Raw genomic sequence first — 15,508 nt, 5'->3', positions numbered from 1 at the left:
TGCTGGGCACAGACAGATCCTGGGATTCGTTTCCATTCCCGGACTAAAGAACACACCCTGTTCTCTTCTGGGTACCCCACAGGGGTTTCTATGGAGTAAGAAGTTGTGGAAGAGGATTCTTGTTACATCTTTCCCACAAACAGAGGCCCCCTCCTGCCCCTATTACAGTTCCCACAATTGCACTCATCCAGACTTACTGCAGCAAACCTTCCACCAGCAGCAGAAAGATGACCAGAATTGCAGTATGTCTGAAATTGCCCACAAAAGGAGAAGACAGGGGCACAAAAAAAATACTCTGAATGCTAAAAGAAATAACGTGGTAGAGCAAGGGCTCCAAAAGCAGTAAGAAAATACCCTAAGAAAACTGAAGAGAAAGATGATGAAGTTCTCTGCCACAGTTTTATTCTGTCTAATAAATATCAGGCTGAAGATAATTCCCCGAAGATCCAGCAAAGCCAACAAATAGAGTAATCTTGAACAGGAGTGGGAAGAGGGGAAATCTGCAACTTTTAATGGAGAAGCCATTCCTTTCCTTTGGGGTGATCTTGCTGAGAAGAGGGAGGGTGTCTGTCTGTCGGCTCTGCAAGTGGCCCTTTTTGAACTTCCCAATTCACAGCCAAGTCCTGTTGCTCTTCGACGGTAAGAGTTTTGTTGTGGTTGGAAGGATAAAAAAAATCCCCATTTTTAATAACATGATTTGCTTTGCAAATGTCTTTGTTATTTATAGCCAAGCCAGACTTTGAACCACTAAGCTCTGGAGGATGAGGGCAGAATTCCACTAAGAAAAACCATTAATGGAGGAACCATGAATGATCAGAGACCAGTTCTGGAAAAAGATGAACTGGACACTATGCACAGGCTGTCGCAAGAGGAATGTAGGTTTGCTGTATGTGGCTGAGCTCATTTCCAGTATTGGCTGATCCACCAAAGGGCTTCAGCTTAAGTTACAGAGTCTCCAAATCTAAAGTTAGTTTAAGGGGGTCCAAAACTTTGTCTTCATTTCAGCCTTCTCCTGGATACTACAGCCCAGCCAATTTGGTCTTTTTCCTGAAGGCTGGAGAGTTGCATCACGAGCCTGGCCCTGACTGTCAGGCAAATTCAGGCTGGAATGCTCCTTCTTTGGATTAAGTGATGATATTTTTCATATTTTTTCGATGTACAGGGATTAATTAAGCCTTATCACAGCCACACTCACTGCTTTGATTCTGTTCCATTTAATAGAGGTGGAAACCAGAGCACAGAAAGGTAAAGCTACTGTTTGAGGATTAGACCTCAATATCCTTCAGAGGTGTTGCAGGCACTGGGCATTACTGAGCCTAAACCTCCACAGGACTAGGAAGTTCAGGATGTCTTGAAAGGGAAATGTTCCTATCTTGGCTAAAAAGAAAACTGTTCAGGACCTGCTGTGAGTTGCTGCCTGAGAGCAGAGACCTGGAAGGGGTTTGAGGTCATTAAATCTTCATTTTAGCTCTGTCAGTCTCTTCACATCATCCTGTTTGTGAATTAATCAGTCTTGATCCCAGCACAGTTTGGCTGTTCATTCCCAGTACAAAAGAACTGGAAAACTGTCCCACCAACTCCTTGCTTTAATGGCTAGAAATCTTGCTTCCCTCCTGTCTTGCTGAGAAAACTGGATTTTGCAGCCTTTGTGCTAAAGGAACTCCACTGGTCCTGATTCACACATTTGCCTTGCTGCTTTGCCTCTGGAAGAGGTGATCCAGGCAGAAGGATCCACACCAAAGCGAAGGATGACACAAAGATGTGTGCTAACATCAGTGCTGTGACTCAGGAGTCATCTCAGTGTTCTGGGGAGCTCTCTGAAGCAAAATAAAATGAGATGGGATTTCTAGGTAGGCTGGCTTGAGAAAGACTCAGTTGCAGAGAAATACCTGAGGAACAGCATTACCCTTCAAGTCAATTCAGAGGTGGCTGGAGGAAAGGAGATGCTGCCCATCACCTGTCTGTCTGCTCCCAGCCAGAGCAGACAGGGATTCCCTCCCTCTCACTTCTCCATCCCCACGTCTCCCAGTGCTCCTGGCAGTAGTAAAACTCAGACCCCACGGCTGATGTTGTATCCTCTGGCTGATTTGTGTAAGGGGAGGACAGAGAGAACACAATGAGATGTCAGAGGAGATTCCAAGCAATTTTGCCAAACACTCAAGGGATATATTTTTTTCTTTCCAGTCCCCTCCCCCCCTTAGATTTTAGAATAATTTTTCAAGAACACATATGCAAGTCATCTAAGGGAAACAGAACAGTGAGTACCAGGGGCTGGTACACTGTGTTCCCTTTGTGTACTGTAGAGAAAATAGATAAAAGAAACAAAGAATGATGCAGAGAGCAAAGCAGCCATCAGTACTCTCAGAGAGGTTCAATCTGACTGCTTCAGAGATGAAGGTCAAACCAAAAATCCTCAGGTGCCGGAAATTGGTTCCATCTTCCTAGAACCAGAAGACATTTACCACTAATGAAACGAGAGCAGAATTCCATGCCATTTGTTCTTTCTAGAAGTGAGGAGAAAAGCAAGAAAGGAGTATTGTCTTGGCTAATAATAAGGATTAGGTGCATCTTTAAGGAAGTAAATTACCATTTTATGATGCTATCTGCTGCACACCCAGCCACCCACCCAGATTACAGGCAGTGATGGAAAACAGCTTGGACCCCCCTGGCATCAGCAAGCAGGGAAACTGGACCCCACGACAGCAGCAATGCTCATTAGCATGCACTCTTCTGAAAGGAGACCCCCCTCCTCGGCCCTTGCCCCTCAACCTGCCAGTCTCTCCGTCTGCTGTTGCTGCTCACAGGGCTTTAGATGCAGAGCATGTCCAGCTGTAAGCGTGGGATAGCTCTCCTGCATCCCATCCGGGTTGTTTGTCTTGGGTCCCTCTCCATTCAGGGCAGAATGATTTTGCATAAATGCATCGACACGTCTGCTTTGTTCATGCATGAAGGCTTCTCGGCATTTCTCATCCCACCCCCGCCCTGGCCGTCTTCTCCCTGCTCCCTGGCATGTGGCTTCACCAGCTTTTCCATGATTTCCCTGTGCAACAGCAAATAAACCTGCCTGAAGCATTGCCAGGCAATCCAGCGCAGTTAAAAAGAGCCAGATAGATCTAAACCGAGCGATCGGAAGGAGGGGATGGAAAAGGGTGCAAGAGCAAAGCCATAATGGCCTTTACTATGTAATTTGGTTTCATGTTCTGCACAAGAAAACATGTCAAATATGTAAACAGAGCTCTCCAGGGTTGTAATGTAGCTACAAAGCCACAGATATACAGGCAGGCAGGATGCTGTTCTCCAGCAGAACGGAATGCCATCCCCAAAACCACACGATCATTTCTTTAAGCTGAAAGTAAACTTTCTCATGCCAGGAGCAAAGTATTTATTTTTTTCTTTCAAATGAAGGATTGTCTGCATTACTTGTTGAGAATACCATAGGCATTTTAGCCCATATTGTCTTAAGAGACCTTGTATTGTGAATGCCAGTGAATTTTAGGGTGGTCATCTTGAGGTCTCTCCAAAAGTCATAGGGATTGGAGAGTGATGCTAACCCAGCACTGATCACCTCTTGAGTCCATCCCTCTGTCCTCACCTGGAAATAAGTATCTGCTTCAAAAATAATTTGGAAAAAAAAAAAGAAATAAATAACCAAATAAAAAACCAAACTGGGGACAATTTGGAAAAACTCTTAAGCTACTTCAAGTCTCTACTGAATAGTGCTGCCTTGGTAGGAGCCGTAACTCTTGAGGATCCCCACATCAGTGCTCACTTTGGGAAGTACTGCCTGCAAAGCTGGAGGATCCGTGTTTCCTTTGAGATCATTTCAGTGGGGAATCTGATAAGAAGACATGAGTCACCCTGGTAATTCAAATTCACATCTGGTAAGTGGCCCAGCTCCCCCTGTTATCAGCAGGAGCCTCCTGGGGACTGGGTTTCCACCGTCCTCGCCTCAGGGTCCGGCTGTGAGCTGGAACTCCTGCCAGGAAATGGTTATTTGCATCATCAGTGCTATTATCTGTCCCCACATGTACCTCCTCACTGGGAGAAGCCCTCGTTGCAGGAGAACATCAAGTTCTGCTTAGCCATTTTGGTCTCTGGGCCAAAATCCTTATGCTTAGCTCTTCAGGCAGTGGATTTTATTTTTTCCATTTTTTTTTGATAATTAACCTTTGCATCATCACACTCAGAGAAAACAGGTGTCTCTTCAGAGAGGAGATGAAGCACAGGATAGGGATGACCTGCTTCTCACCTTTCTCCATCCAAATACCTTGAAACATCTGTCCTGCTCTGTTCATGTGCACTGCACTGTGTCGGCACACTGTGAGCCACACCTGCTGGAAAAGGAAAGCCTCACTCTATGGAAATTTAATTGTTTCCCAGTGGCTGTTTCTAGTGAGAAAGGCTGAGACTCGACAGCTGTGAGTTACTCCTTCCACTCTGCTCCCAGTCCACCCTCCCAGAGCCTTCCTCTGGAAGGCAGTGAGGCTGAAGGAGTCGTGAGCCACCTCTTTCAGATGATGCTGATACTTTAATCCTTCTAGCAACTTCTTCTGGGAGCAGCTGGGAGTTCCTGTGAACTCCCCTACTAACCTGGAACATCAAGGATCAAATGCTCCAAGTGGTCTTTTGGCTTAATTGGTTGGAATTTGAGGTTTATCAGAGCAACCAGGGTTGTTCCAAGGTTAGAGGGAAGCAAGAGGCTTCCTCAGAAAACCCTTTGCTTGGGTGGAGATGTGCATGGGCTGGAGGCAGCAGCTGGTGCTGCTCTATGGACTCTCCCAGAATGGTCCAATTCAGTCAGAAGAATTTGTTTGCATGATGGTGGTTTCGTTACTCTGCAGTTTCAGTGGGAAAAGCCCTGTGAAGCGAGGGGGAACCTTTTGATTTGCACACCACAAGATGTGTCTCCAGGTATGAAGAGGAACAAGCCAGATTAATCTTGATGAACGCAGGCTGACGTGGGGCTGACCGGGTGCGTGGGAACAGAAAGGCTTTGCTGGCTGAGGTGTGACTGCAGGCAGCTCCCTGGAGCACATGGCAGCTCCTCCAAGCCCCCTGCTGCACTCCCAGAGAGCCTCTCTGCAGCCTTCCCTGTTGTTATTAAATTCAGGGCCTCTTCCCAATGTATCATCTCCCTGGATGTATCCAATTAAGGCCTGTTGACAGCCCAGAGCAGACTTACACCCTTAGGATTAGAGGCATGTGTATGTCTTCATATAGGGCAGGACAACAACAGGGTGTATGACTTGCTCAGTGGGAGTGTGTTGGGGGAAGCTGAGCAGCTTGGAGAGGGTAAAGCAGCCAGAGGGAGAGAGATTTGCCCCCTCAATTACCCTTGCATGTGGAAGCAGTGTGTGAAGAGGATTGCGTGTGGTTTACACAGTGTGTTTACATGGTCCATAACCCTAAACAAAGCTGCAAAGCATGACTTTAACTCTGGAAATAAAAGCTCTGGAAACCCCTGGTTTTCTGCACATGAGAAAGTTTTGTTCTTTAAACACACAGATGTTTTTAAATGAAAAATCACTCTTTTGACCTTTCCTGAATGTGATCATGTGGTCAGAGCTGACATTAACCACTGCACGGCTGTTTGCTTCAGCCGCAGGCAAAGCTTAGTGAGTGGTCTGCAGGGTTCAGGGCAGCACCTGCCTTGTCTCACAGCTCTTGGAAGTGGCTCCTGTGCCCCATGAGCACCCAAGGTGGTTCAGGGAGTCAAGGTAAGGTAGAGCAATATTTAGGGTCTACTCCTGCCATGTTGGAAATGAAAACGTTGGTTTTTTTTTTTTCCTTCTTGATAGCTGAAAAAGATGTGGCTTAATTTTTTTCCTATGTACCTTTCTTCCTATCAGGAATGTTGCTCAAGTGCTCCAAAGCATCTCTGTCCATCCCAGCTAGTGTGTTATTCTGATGGAGAACTCCTCATTGAGGTGAAGTTCTTTAGGGATTTGTGTTGTACTTTTTTGGGCTTTCTCTACGTAGATGTTTGTTTTCTTCACCCAAGCAAACAAACAGAACCAGCTTTGGGAAGGAAGTAGGAGGTCTTACCAAATGGATTGTACCAAGCCCAATCCTGCTTTGCCTTGCAGGAGTGCCAAACAAGCAAAGCTACAATGAATCCAGAGAGTCAGATCCATGAATATAATAACAAAAATATATTTAAGATCCTCCTGAATTGTGGCACACATTCTGCCTTTGACGGTTTGATTTTTTTTTGATGCCAGCTGCTCTCGAATAAAATGCTCCAGTCAAAGGGAAAACAAAAAAATTAGCTATTACTCTACTCCTCAGTGGTGAAAGCTGATGGGATGGGAATGTTTTCCTTTGCTGCAGCACCCCACAGCCAGCCTTGGCCTGCAGTTACAAGAAGCTGTGCTGTAGTGGACCTGGCTGGTTAAAGTTAGAGACGGGCAGTTTGGGAACCTGAGTGTGCAGCCAACAATAATGTTCTGGCTCCTGTATTTGTTTAACCTCGCTCTCCAGTGGATGGATATACAGTCTGTTAAAGCACTTATCAGTCTATAATGCCTTCACACTTCTGTGAGCAGTAATGTGGAAGTTGTAGACAGGAGCTTTTGCTGTGGTTTTAAAATGTCTTTTAGCTTTAATGAGGCTGATATTTGTAAAACTGAGGGCATAAGGTCTTGTTTGGGTGCTGTTGCTGGATGCTGTCTGTCTAGGCTCTTGCCTAGACAGAACTGTGCTCAGTTCTGGGCCCCTCAGTTCAGGAGGGACATTGAGGGGCTGGAGCAGGTCCAGAGCAGAGCAATGAGGCTGGTGAAGGGACTGGAGCACAAGTGCCATGAGGAGAGGCTGAGGGAGCTGGAGGTGTTCAGCCTGGAGAAGAGGAGGCTCAGGGGAGACCTCATCACCCTCTGCAACTCCCTGACAGGAGGTTGGAGTCAGGTGGGGGTTGGTCTCTTCTCCCAGGCAACCAGCAGCAGGACAAGAGGGCACAGACTCAAGCTCTGCCAGGGGAGGGTTAGGTTGGATGTTAGGAAGAGATTTTTTCCAGAGAGAGTGCTCAGACATTGGAATGTGCTGCCCAGGGAGGGGGGGGATTCACCATCCCTGGAGGTTTTCAAGCTGAGACTGGATGTGGCACTTAGTGCCCTGGTCTAGTGACCACGATAGGGTTGGACTGGATGATCTTGGAGGTCCTTCCCAACCAGATGATTCTATGAAGACTAATGCTAAGAATTATGCCTCCAAGGTGAGATCCCAGCAGCACTAGAGTGGAAGATGCTGTTGTTTCAGAGCAGCATCTTTATGTCCTGTCGCTGTGTTGAAGAAACAGCAGAGGTTTGAGATGAATAAACAGAAACACATAGCAAATTGCTGGATTGCACTTCCATGTGCTTCACAGGAGATTGTTCTGTACTTGGAGGTATCACTTGATTTCACATCCCTTCAGTGTGCAGCACTGCAAGAAAAGAAGCAGGGGCAAGTGCAGGTTGCACTCAGGAGCTTCGAATGCTAAGGTTTACTTGTAAGCTTGTGTAAAAGATGAGTTGGATTTTAAATCCCATTAACACAATTATTTCTATATTTTCTCACTCTTTTATCTGTAGTTTCTGGCCCTGTCTCAACTGATGTCTTTGGGGTGATCCTTTGAACCATGTAAGAATCATCTGGTTAGGGTTTTGTTGGAAAATCAAAACTCCATATTGTTATTTCCACGGGTCCAGCTAGCATCCTAGATATTTGATTACACCTGGCTGGCTGTCAAAGCCAACATGAGTTTGGGATAGGGCCAGTCAGAACTGATTTACAGTTTTTTCAGGTATACCATGTGAAGTTTATGGTTTGATGTGATTTTGATTTGAACTCACTGGTTTTAAATGAAGTTTGCTTTGAATCTGGAGATAACAGAAATTCAAAGGAAAGCTCAAAGAATGCAGGGCTGCATGATTTAAAAATGGAAATATATTGTTCATACCAACCCTTTGGAAGTGAAATAACTGCATTTTTTTTTTGAGAAAGCTAAAGTTAATAACACACATTGAATACACATGCAATCTGGGCCAGCATCTAATGGAAATCCCTGTAGCTCCTATTCGCTTGCCTCAAACTTAGATGACAAAATGAAATAGCCCTTGCATCTCCCACTCATTTCTGAATCACAGCCCTGTATTACATCCAAAACTCTACCCGAGGAAATTTCCCTTTGGAGATGAACACTATCATTTTCATTGTAAAGCAGAGGAATTTATCATCATGTCACATTGCAGGCAAACTATTGATGCCATGTCTGTGGTGTTTTCATACACAGAAAGGTCACTTTCCAATTACTAAAAAATCCAGCCAAATCTTCACCTGAAAATTGGGGCTCTGTGCTCAGAAAGCTGTAGTAACATGCTAAGTGAATACTAAGTCTGCAAGGTCCAGGCACATCAGCTGCTCCAGGTTCAAAGGGAACGTGGCTGTGCTGAGACTGGACATAGGAACTGGCAGTGGAGCTTTATTTCATCCCGCAGGAGTTGTAAGCTGCTTCCCAATCCCACAGCCAAATCCTGTTCTTCATTACACAAGTAAAATTGACAGATGAGATTTCCTCTCACTTCTGAGCCAGCTGAATCTGGGAGTAATATAGCATCAGTGTGTTACCCCAGGAGTTTTATCAGCTTCCAGTTGATAAAGCTTTCCTGTGGATCACCTGCCCACATGCCTTTGTCCTGGAGCAGGGCACGCTGCAGTTTTTCATCTTTTGCCATCAGACCTTTAAGCAACCCAATGAAAACAGGCAAAAGCAGACAAAGAGCATGAAATTTAGTAAAACTGTGTTATCAGACACAGTACAAGGAGAGCTTTGGGGTAGGAACTGCAATTGATGAGCATCAGAGGTGAGGGGAAGTTGCTGTGGAGGAAGAAGCAGTAGACTATAAAGCAAGGCAGCTATAAAAGGGGGAGGACACAGCTTTACAATTATGCTTAGAATCTATGCTGCTGAATGTTGGATTTGGTTTTTTGTTTTATTTTCTGCAACAGGCTATTTTAAACTCATTGTTAGTGCACGTGAAAATTAATAGACATACCTGTTTGGCAAAAGTAATTTTGAAAGTTTTCCTTAAGTCGTAGAGGCCAACCTGGAATGACCCAGTAGCTGGGCAGACAGCTGTGAACTCAAATCTTCTGATGGGGTAAATTCAGAACACTGATAAAGACACTATTCCTAAAGCATTCCTGGCCAGAATCTAGAAGAAAACCCAGGGCAAAGTTCCTGACACCTCTTGAGTAAGCATGTGTGTAGTTTCCATCGGAGCTCTGTGGGCTCCTGAGGTTTGAAACAGTCACAGAAATTGGCTGATTTTTGAGGTGTTTGTTGGATCCCAAATGGTGGCCTTTTTAATGGCTTGGTGCTCACTAATGTGGGCAATTTCATTTTTGCTGTAACTCCAACCCAATTCCCAGCCGAAATGAGAAGAGCAATGCAACAGCTTTCAGAACAGATTGGAGGTCTGTGCTGCAGTCAGCAAACTGGGTGGTGTCCATGTGGCAGTCAAGCTGCCTTACAATATTGGGCAATAAACAAGCAGGAACCTTTCTGATATTTAGCAACTGCACCATAGTTTCTCATCCTCGGCTAAGATTAACCTTAGGTCTGCAAGAACAATAACATATTTAAGAATAAAAGGTCTGGGTGCCTGCCAGCCCCCTGGTCTGGCAGTGGAGAGAGGAAGTTTTCATCCGTAAGGGATGTGTTAAAAAGCTGCTTATGTCATGGTTGGGATTCTCTGGCATGTGTTGAGTTAAATATAAATAACATTCTGCAGAGCAGACGGCTAAAACCTGTAGATTAATTAGGTTTCGGTATTACTTTTGAAATCTGTTCTTTAGCTGGATCTTTGTTCTCTTTGTGCCTCCTTGGGTTTCATATCAGTCCATGAGTTTTTCTGTGCACTTGCACAGCCTCACTCAGGATGTCATGTGCTCCACAAATACGTGGTACCGTGAGTCTTACTAATAGATTCTGGCACTGCTTGCTCCATGATAGCTATTTTGCAAACAGAACAGGGTATAGCCTGTTTTGATCCAGAAATCCTCTGCATTCTGTCTGGGTGCAGAAGCATCAGAAGCACAGTCCCCAGTAGAATGGACAAAGGAGAGGCAGCAGCCTTGTATTTGGGGTGCAATCACCACTTCCACCCTCCTCCCCCAGGAGGAGGATGCTCCCTACTGCCTGACAGACAAGTGCTCGTGATGACCCTTCACAGCCAGACATAGCTTGAAGACACGGTCTGGAGGAAGCCCCATCATGGGACACCAGATGGGATTTTGGGAGCAGACAGATCTGTGCACTGGAGATTTTCTCTCTTTCCAGCCGCCCCTGGGCATGCAGACAGGCACGTCCACTCCGACCGCGGCGTCAGCCGTGTGCCAGAGCTGAGTAGGGCAGCATCTTAGTTTAAATAGCAGCTTTGCCTGTCTGCATTTAGAATTATTTTGATGTTACAATGCTGAGAATCACCAGTGTATGCAAAGCCTGTGGTGTCTGGCTGTGTTTGTTCGATGGGAAGGGCAGAGTTGGATGTCACCTCTTTGTATTTAACCCACTCCCTGTGGGGAGGGATATCCTCACACCTGTATGTGTTTGTTTGTCCCTTCTCTTTGTAACATTTGAGCATCTTTTTGTGGCTAATAGCTTTTATCCTCAACATGCCTCTGTGACATGGGGGAATATCATCTAATAGGTGGGGGGCTAAGGCCTGGAGAAGCCAAGTGCTGCCCAGAAGGTTGTACTGGAACGGTGCACTGAGCACAGTCAGACTGGGACCTAGTCCAGTGCCCAGTCCACAGGATCTGTGATCCTTCACCTCTAGTCTGGCTGCAACAGGAGCCCATCAACACCACTTCACATTGCCTGAAGTCACGGGATGGCTGGGAATCGTTCACAAAGGCGCCTTCCAAAATTTGCTCTTCAGCAAGTTTTTCCCATATTACTTTGAAGGAAATGGAGTTGATTGCAATAGTAAATGTGTTTTAGATGTGGTAAAAAACTAAGTGCTCCCAATATATCACTTTTCCCTTTCTGCTGACACATTCCTCGGTCCCCTTGAGTAAGAGAAGGAAAACAGGAGAGGCGGTTTGAAGAACATGTTGTGCCTCTGATTGACAAGAGGTTGTATAAATCAGTCAAAGGGAATCCTCCAGGCATTCCCTCTTGTGGGAAGATCCCACAGTGCTCTCTGGCCTTGATCGTTCTGTCTCTCAATGTTTGTGTACAAAATGTGTGGGTGGGAGACGAGCTGGATTTGAACCTCCGAGAGGAACAGACATCAGCTCTTTTAATTGAAAGCAGCTTCCTAGGGAGGGGTATGACATGGGCTTCCAGTAAGTAGACACAAATAGTCCTTGCATACTTTGGAGCAGATACTAAGCTCCTGTGGATCCTAGTTGCTCTGTGGGTCTGAGAGTCTGGATAAGCCTCAGTGAGTGAGGTTATGAGTCCTGTATGGTGCCATCATTCTTCAAAGCGAACACTTAATGTTTGGTAACACCCTGAAATGAGAAGTACATCTATCTGTTCTTCCCCCCACAGCTGTCAGGTGCTTTAGCTGCTGTTTTGCATCACTGTAGCAAACTGAAGGATGTTAGGAAATAATTTATTTCTCATAAGTGTGAATTCCTGTGATTAGTTGTGAGGAGAGGTGATGTTCTGTCTTCCAGACCATTGGAATGTGTAGCTTAAAAGTGGTGGTACTGCAGTAATAACAGAAGCATTAAGGTTTGCAAAGATCTCTAAGATCATTGAGTTCAACCATTAACCTAAACACAAGAAGGGTCTTCAGGCTGCTAGGTCTGCTAGGGATGCCTTAAAGCAAAGGTGTGAAAGGCTCTCCCAGCAGATGGTTCTCAGACTTGACAGTTGTGGTCTGACACTCAATGCCTGGGTAGAATTGAAACAGGGATGTATTTACCACGTGTGTTAGAGCCTGCTGAGGTGGTGGAGTCTGTAGGTGTTAGGGACTGTTTATCCAATTGAATTGTTATTACAGAATCTAAAAGGACTTTTTTTTTTTTTTCCATTAGCTAAGTTTACTAGCTAGCAGCCAGTGTAGAAGAGGCTCTTGTAGCCACTCATCTCTGTTAGACTTTTGCCAGACTTCTCAATTATACTCTTCTAAAAGAACCTTTTACCCCAGGACCACTTTGAAACACTTGTCTGGGTAGCGATGGATCAGCCTCAGCAGGGGGAAGCTTATCTAACCTGTTCAAACCAGGCCAGTCTGACGAGTCTGCACACCTCAGCTGCACGTGGCTCCAACACAGGCTCTTTATGCAATGCTCAGATTTTTGCTAATATTCTCAGGCAGAAGCCGAAAGTGCTAGAGTTCACACACACAAATCAAACAAGGCATTTAAAAGTTATCAGAGACTTCCAACCCACCTCAACGGGGGTTTATTTTGGGTTTGATTCAAACTTTTGGTGAAGGTCTGGGTGATTTCTTAATACAGGTTTTCACTCATCCATTAAGTGGCACTTAAAAAGCACCGAACATCAGTACTTGTGTTTCTTTCAGCCACCTCTTTTGGACCAATAGAGCAGGAGGAGATGTAAGAATAAGAACAAAATCATATAAAAGTAATGAGACCTTTGTTCATGTCAAAGAGCTCTCTGACCATATAAATTGCAGATGTGGGTAAGATAAATTCCCTAGCTGGAGAGGTATTAAAATAAAAGCCATGCTCCCAACAAGAGAGAGGCTGCTGAAAACGGGAGAAGGGAGAGTTGCGAAATGGTACATGTCGAATTGCTGGCCTGGATTTCAAATGCCAAAGATAGTTTATGTAAAGCCTTGCTCTGCTGTAAAATGTAACACTATCCACTGGCTAGCCTCAATGAAGCTTGGTCCCAGTTGTTTCAAAAAATAAATAAACTAAAAATCTTCTTCCAGGCCATTAAAGCTGATTTATGTTTTGCCCATAGATTCCTCTGTGTTGGATCTTGAGGGACTCAGATTATAGAGGGGATTACCTCACTTTTAACCAATCTGGTTTCTCATTCCCAGGCATCCCAGGCTGTCTTTGCATTGCCCAGACTTTGCCTGTGAGACCAAGAGGGCATTTCTATGCAGAATTTCTGACTGGGCATAGGATTTTGAATGGTCAAAAGCAACTCTGTTAATTCTCTTGGTTCACTTCAGGATTTTCTTTTTGGTTTAATAATCAGGGAAATTGCCTACGGGAAAAGGTTTACTGACAGCACATCTCCACCTGATTGCTTAGTCCAAGCTCTAGTCTCGGAAAGAAAACTAATAGTGTCCCTGAGAACTCACACAGCTCCTGCCAGCACCCAACCCAGGTGGTCTGTGGGGTCTGTCCTAGGCTCTCCTGTGGCCAGCACAGCTGCTGGAGGTGGTTTGGCCTTTTGAGTTATAGTTGTAGCTCCATTGCCACTATTCTGTGTCACCACAAGGAATTCCCTCTATCCCCATGGCTGGTAATGACAGTCACTGAATTCACCAAAGTGCAGTGAATCCCAAAAGGTACTCCAAAAGCCTCAGCTGGAAACACCTTCTAATGCAGTAGTAACTTTTTGCATGGTGGATATTACCTTTCTCAGGTTTGCTGGGGGGACGAAGTCTGTGTTTGTGCATGTTTCTGTTTGGAAGCAGCTTCACTGAGCAGTGTTTTCGGGGCAAATCCTGCCATTTCTCACAGCTTCATTTTCACATCTTGTGTAGTGATGGCACTGCAAGGCTCTCTGGTACTTAGATTCAGGCACTTTCCTTGAGCTTTTCATTTGTGACAGCACTTGGGATTCGTCTACGTGTTCTTTATTGAAAAGAGCAGTTTGTTTCCTATCTCACTGCTGCCTGCCATGAAAAGGGCTGTAGGTGTAGGAACATGATGATTCCGTTTGCCAAACTAGTTAGCAAAACAAGAAACTCGTTTGCTTAAATTGGGTTGCAGAGGCAGGACTTTCCTTCCAAGTTTACCTGTCCATTTGTGGCTCCCCTGGGGTTACAGTAACACCAGGTGTAAATAGGGCAGTGCTGGAGCACTGTGGAGGCATCTGCAGACTGTGCTGTGAGCTGGGATGATCAGAAGTGGTCATCACTTTGTCTCCAGTGGGAAGATTCGTGGTCCATTTGGGTGGGAGCAAAGTTTTTCTAAGTGCTGTCAAAGACCTTGTACCAAATCCAGAGGAAACTGTTGGCTGCCATCCACTGCTGTGAGTCTTTAGCTCCTTTTCATGTTTCAGTTTTACTTACCGAGGTGGAAGACCTGGAAACTTCACTTTTGAATAATCTCATGGTATTCAGAAGCATCGTTGTTGTGTATTATTTTATTCTAGCAGTGCACTTGGACTTTTTTCCCCCCACATTAAGCAATCAGAATCCTTCCTCACTGTCATCTGTGTCTGTTTTGGTGTTTCCTTTTTCTCCTGCAGGTGTGTCGAACTAAGGTGATTGATTTGAACGATGGTGTGTCTCAGTACGCCTGGTATCCCTGCACAGCCAACTTCCAGTACTCCCACATGACACAGACCATTTTCTGGCTGAAGGTAGGACATGTCACACATGTCATTTTCTTTGCCTGCCTGTACAAAGTTTCTCCAATAGGCAAAATATCATGGGACAGCCTTCCCATGACCAAGCTGCTCCTTTCTTTGAAGTCTGTTTAGAGCAAAAGAGCAAAACAATGTCTCTGAGCACTGTCTAGAGAGTCAGTGGTGAAGTCCCCTCCTGTGTGACAAGGCTATTGAATTTCTGAGAGGGTACAGCTGCAGGGCTGTCTGACTTGAGTTTATCTAGTTTGTGTAGGAGAGATTGGAAGAGAAGATTTCTCTGTGACCTGGGATGGGAATTTTTATTTTAAAAGTCCTGCGCTGACTCCTGGGGATTTTTTGAAACCCACCGCAGTTCTTCACCTCGGGCTTTGTGGGGTTTTTATTTTCCCAGGCTTATTTTTCCCAGCCTATGGTAGCTGCAGCAGTTCTAGTTCACTTGGTCACTGATGGGACCTATTACCTGGATCAGAAGCAGGAGACCATCGGTGTGCAGCTGTTTGACACCAAAGAGCAAAGCCATGATCTTGGTAAGACTGTACTTTCTCAAACTCCCTCTTTATTGCTTGCTTAATCTCCAGGACCAGGGAGCTCTCCCTAGCTCCCAACTCCATGTCAGGATAGGACTTGCATAATCCTTTTCCAGCTGTTCTCTGCCTTTTTTTTTTTTTTCACTGGGAAGAAAGCTGACCGTGTCACCTCACAAGCAGTTTTTAAAGAAATATAACTCCCATCCCCCAACTTTGTTTTATCATAACTTTGCAATTTTGACAAGCTGAAACTCAAACGAGCTTCCTGCTAGTGATGAGAAAGAGAAGGAACACACACAGTGACAGGTGTTGGATGAGTATCCAGGATAATATGGAATTTGGTAGGGTGTGAAGGCAAAGAAAGGAAATATGTGTGGGGTCTGTTGTCCAAGAATAAACCAAAATTCATAGCAAGTTGTGCAGGTTGAGCCAGGCTAGCTCCCAATTTGCCAGAGCCCCTGGATTAATC

The 15,508-nt window shown here is 45.2% G+C and overlaps 1 protein-coding gene across 1 annotated transcript in view; it reads left to right on the top strand.

Annotated features, from left to right (window-relative positions):
- Positions 1 to 15,508, top strand: part of PAPPA (pregnancy-associated plasma protein A, pappalysin 1) — a 179,508-nt gene that overhangs the window by 113,463 nt on the left and 50,537 nt on the right. The window contains exons 11-12 of the mRNA XM_009081311.1: positions 14,393 to 14,506; positions 14,904 to 15,039. Of these exons, the coding sequence (XP_009079559.1) occupies positions 14,393 to 14,506; positions 14,904 to 15,039 (250 nt within the window). The remainder of the gene's footprint in view (positions 1 to 14,392; positions 14,507 to 14,903; positions 15,040 to 15,508) is intronic.

This window comes from Acanthisitta chloris, unplaced genomic scaffold (assembly GCF_000695815.1).
Source record: "Acanthisitta chloris isolate BGI_N310 unplaced genomic scaffold, ASM69581v1 scaffold22138, whole genome shotgun sequence".
NCBI lineage: Eukaryota > Metazoa > Chordata > Aves > Passeriformes > Acanthisittidae > Acanthisitta > Acanthisitta chloris.
This window is presented reverse-complemented; position numbering and strand designations above follow the sequence as displayed.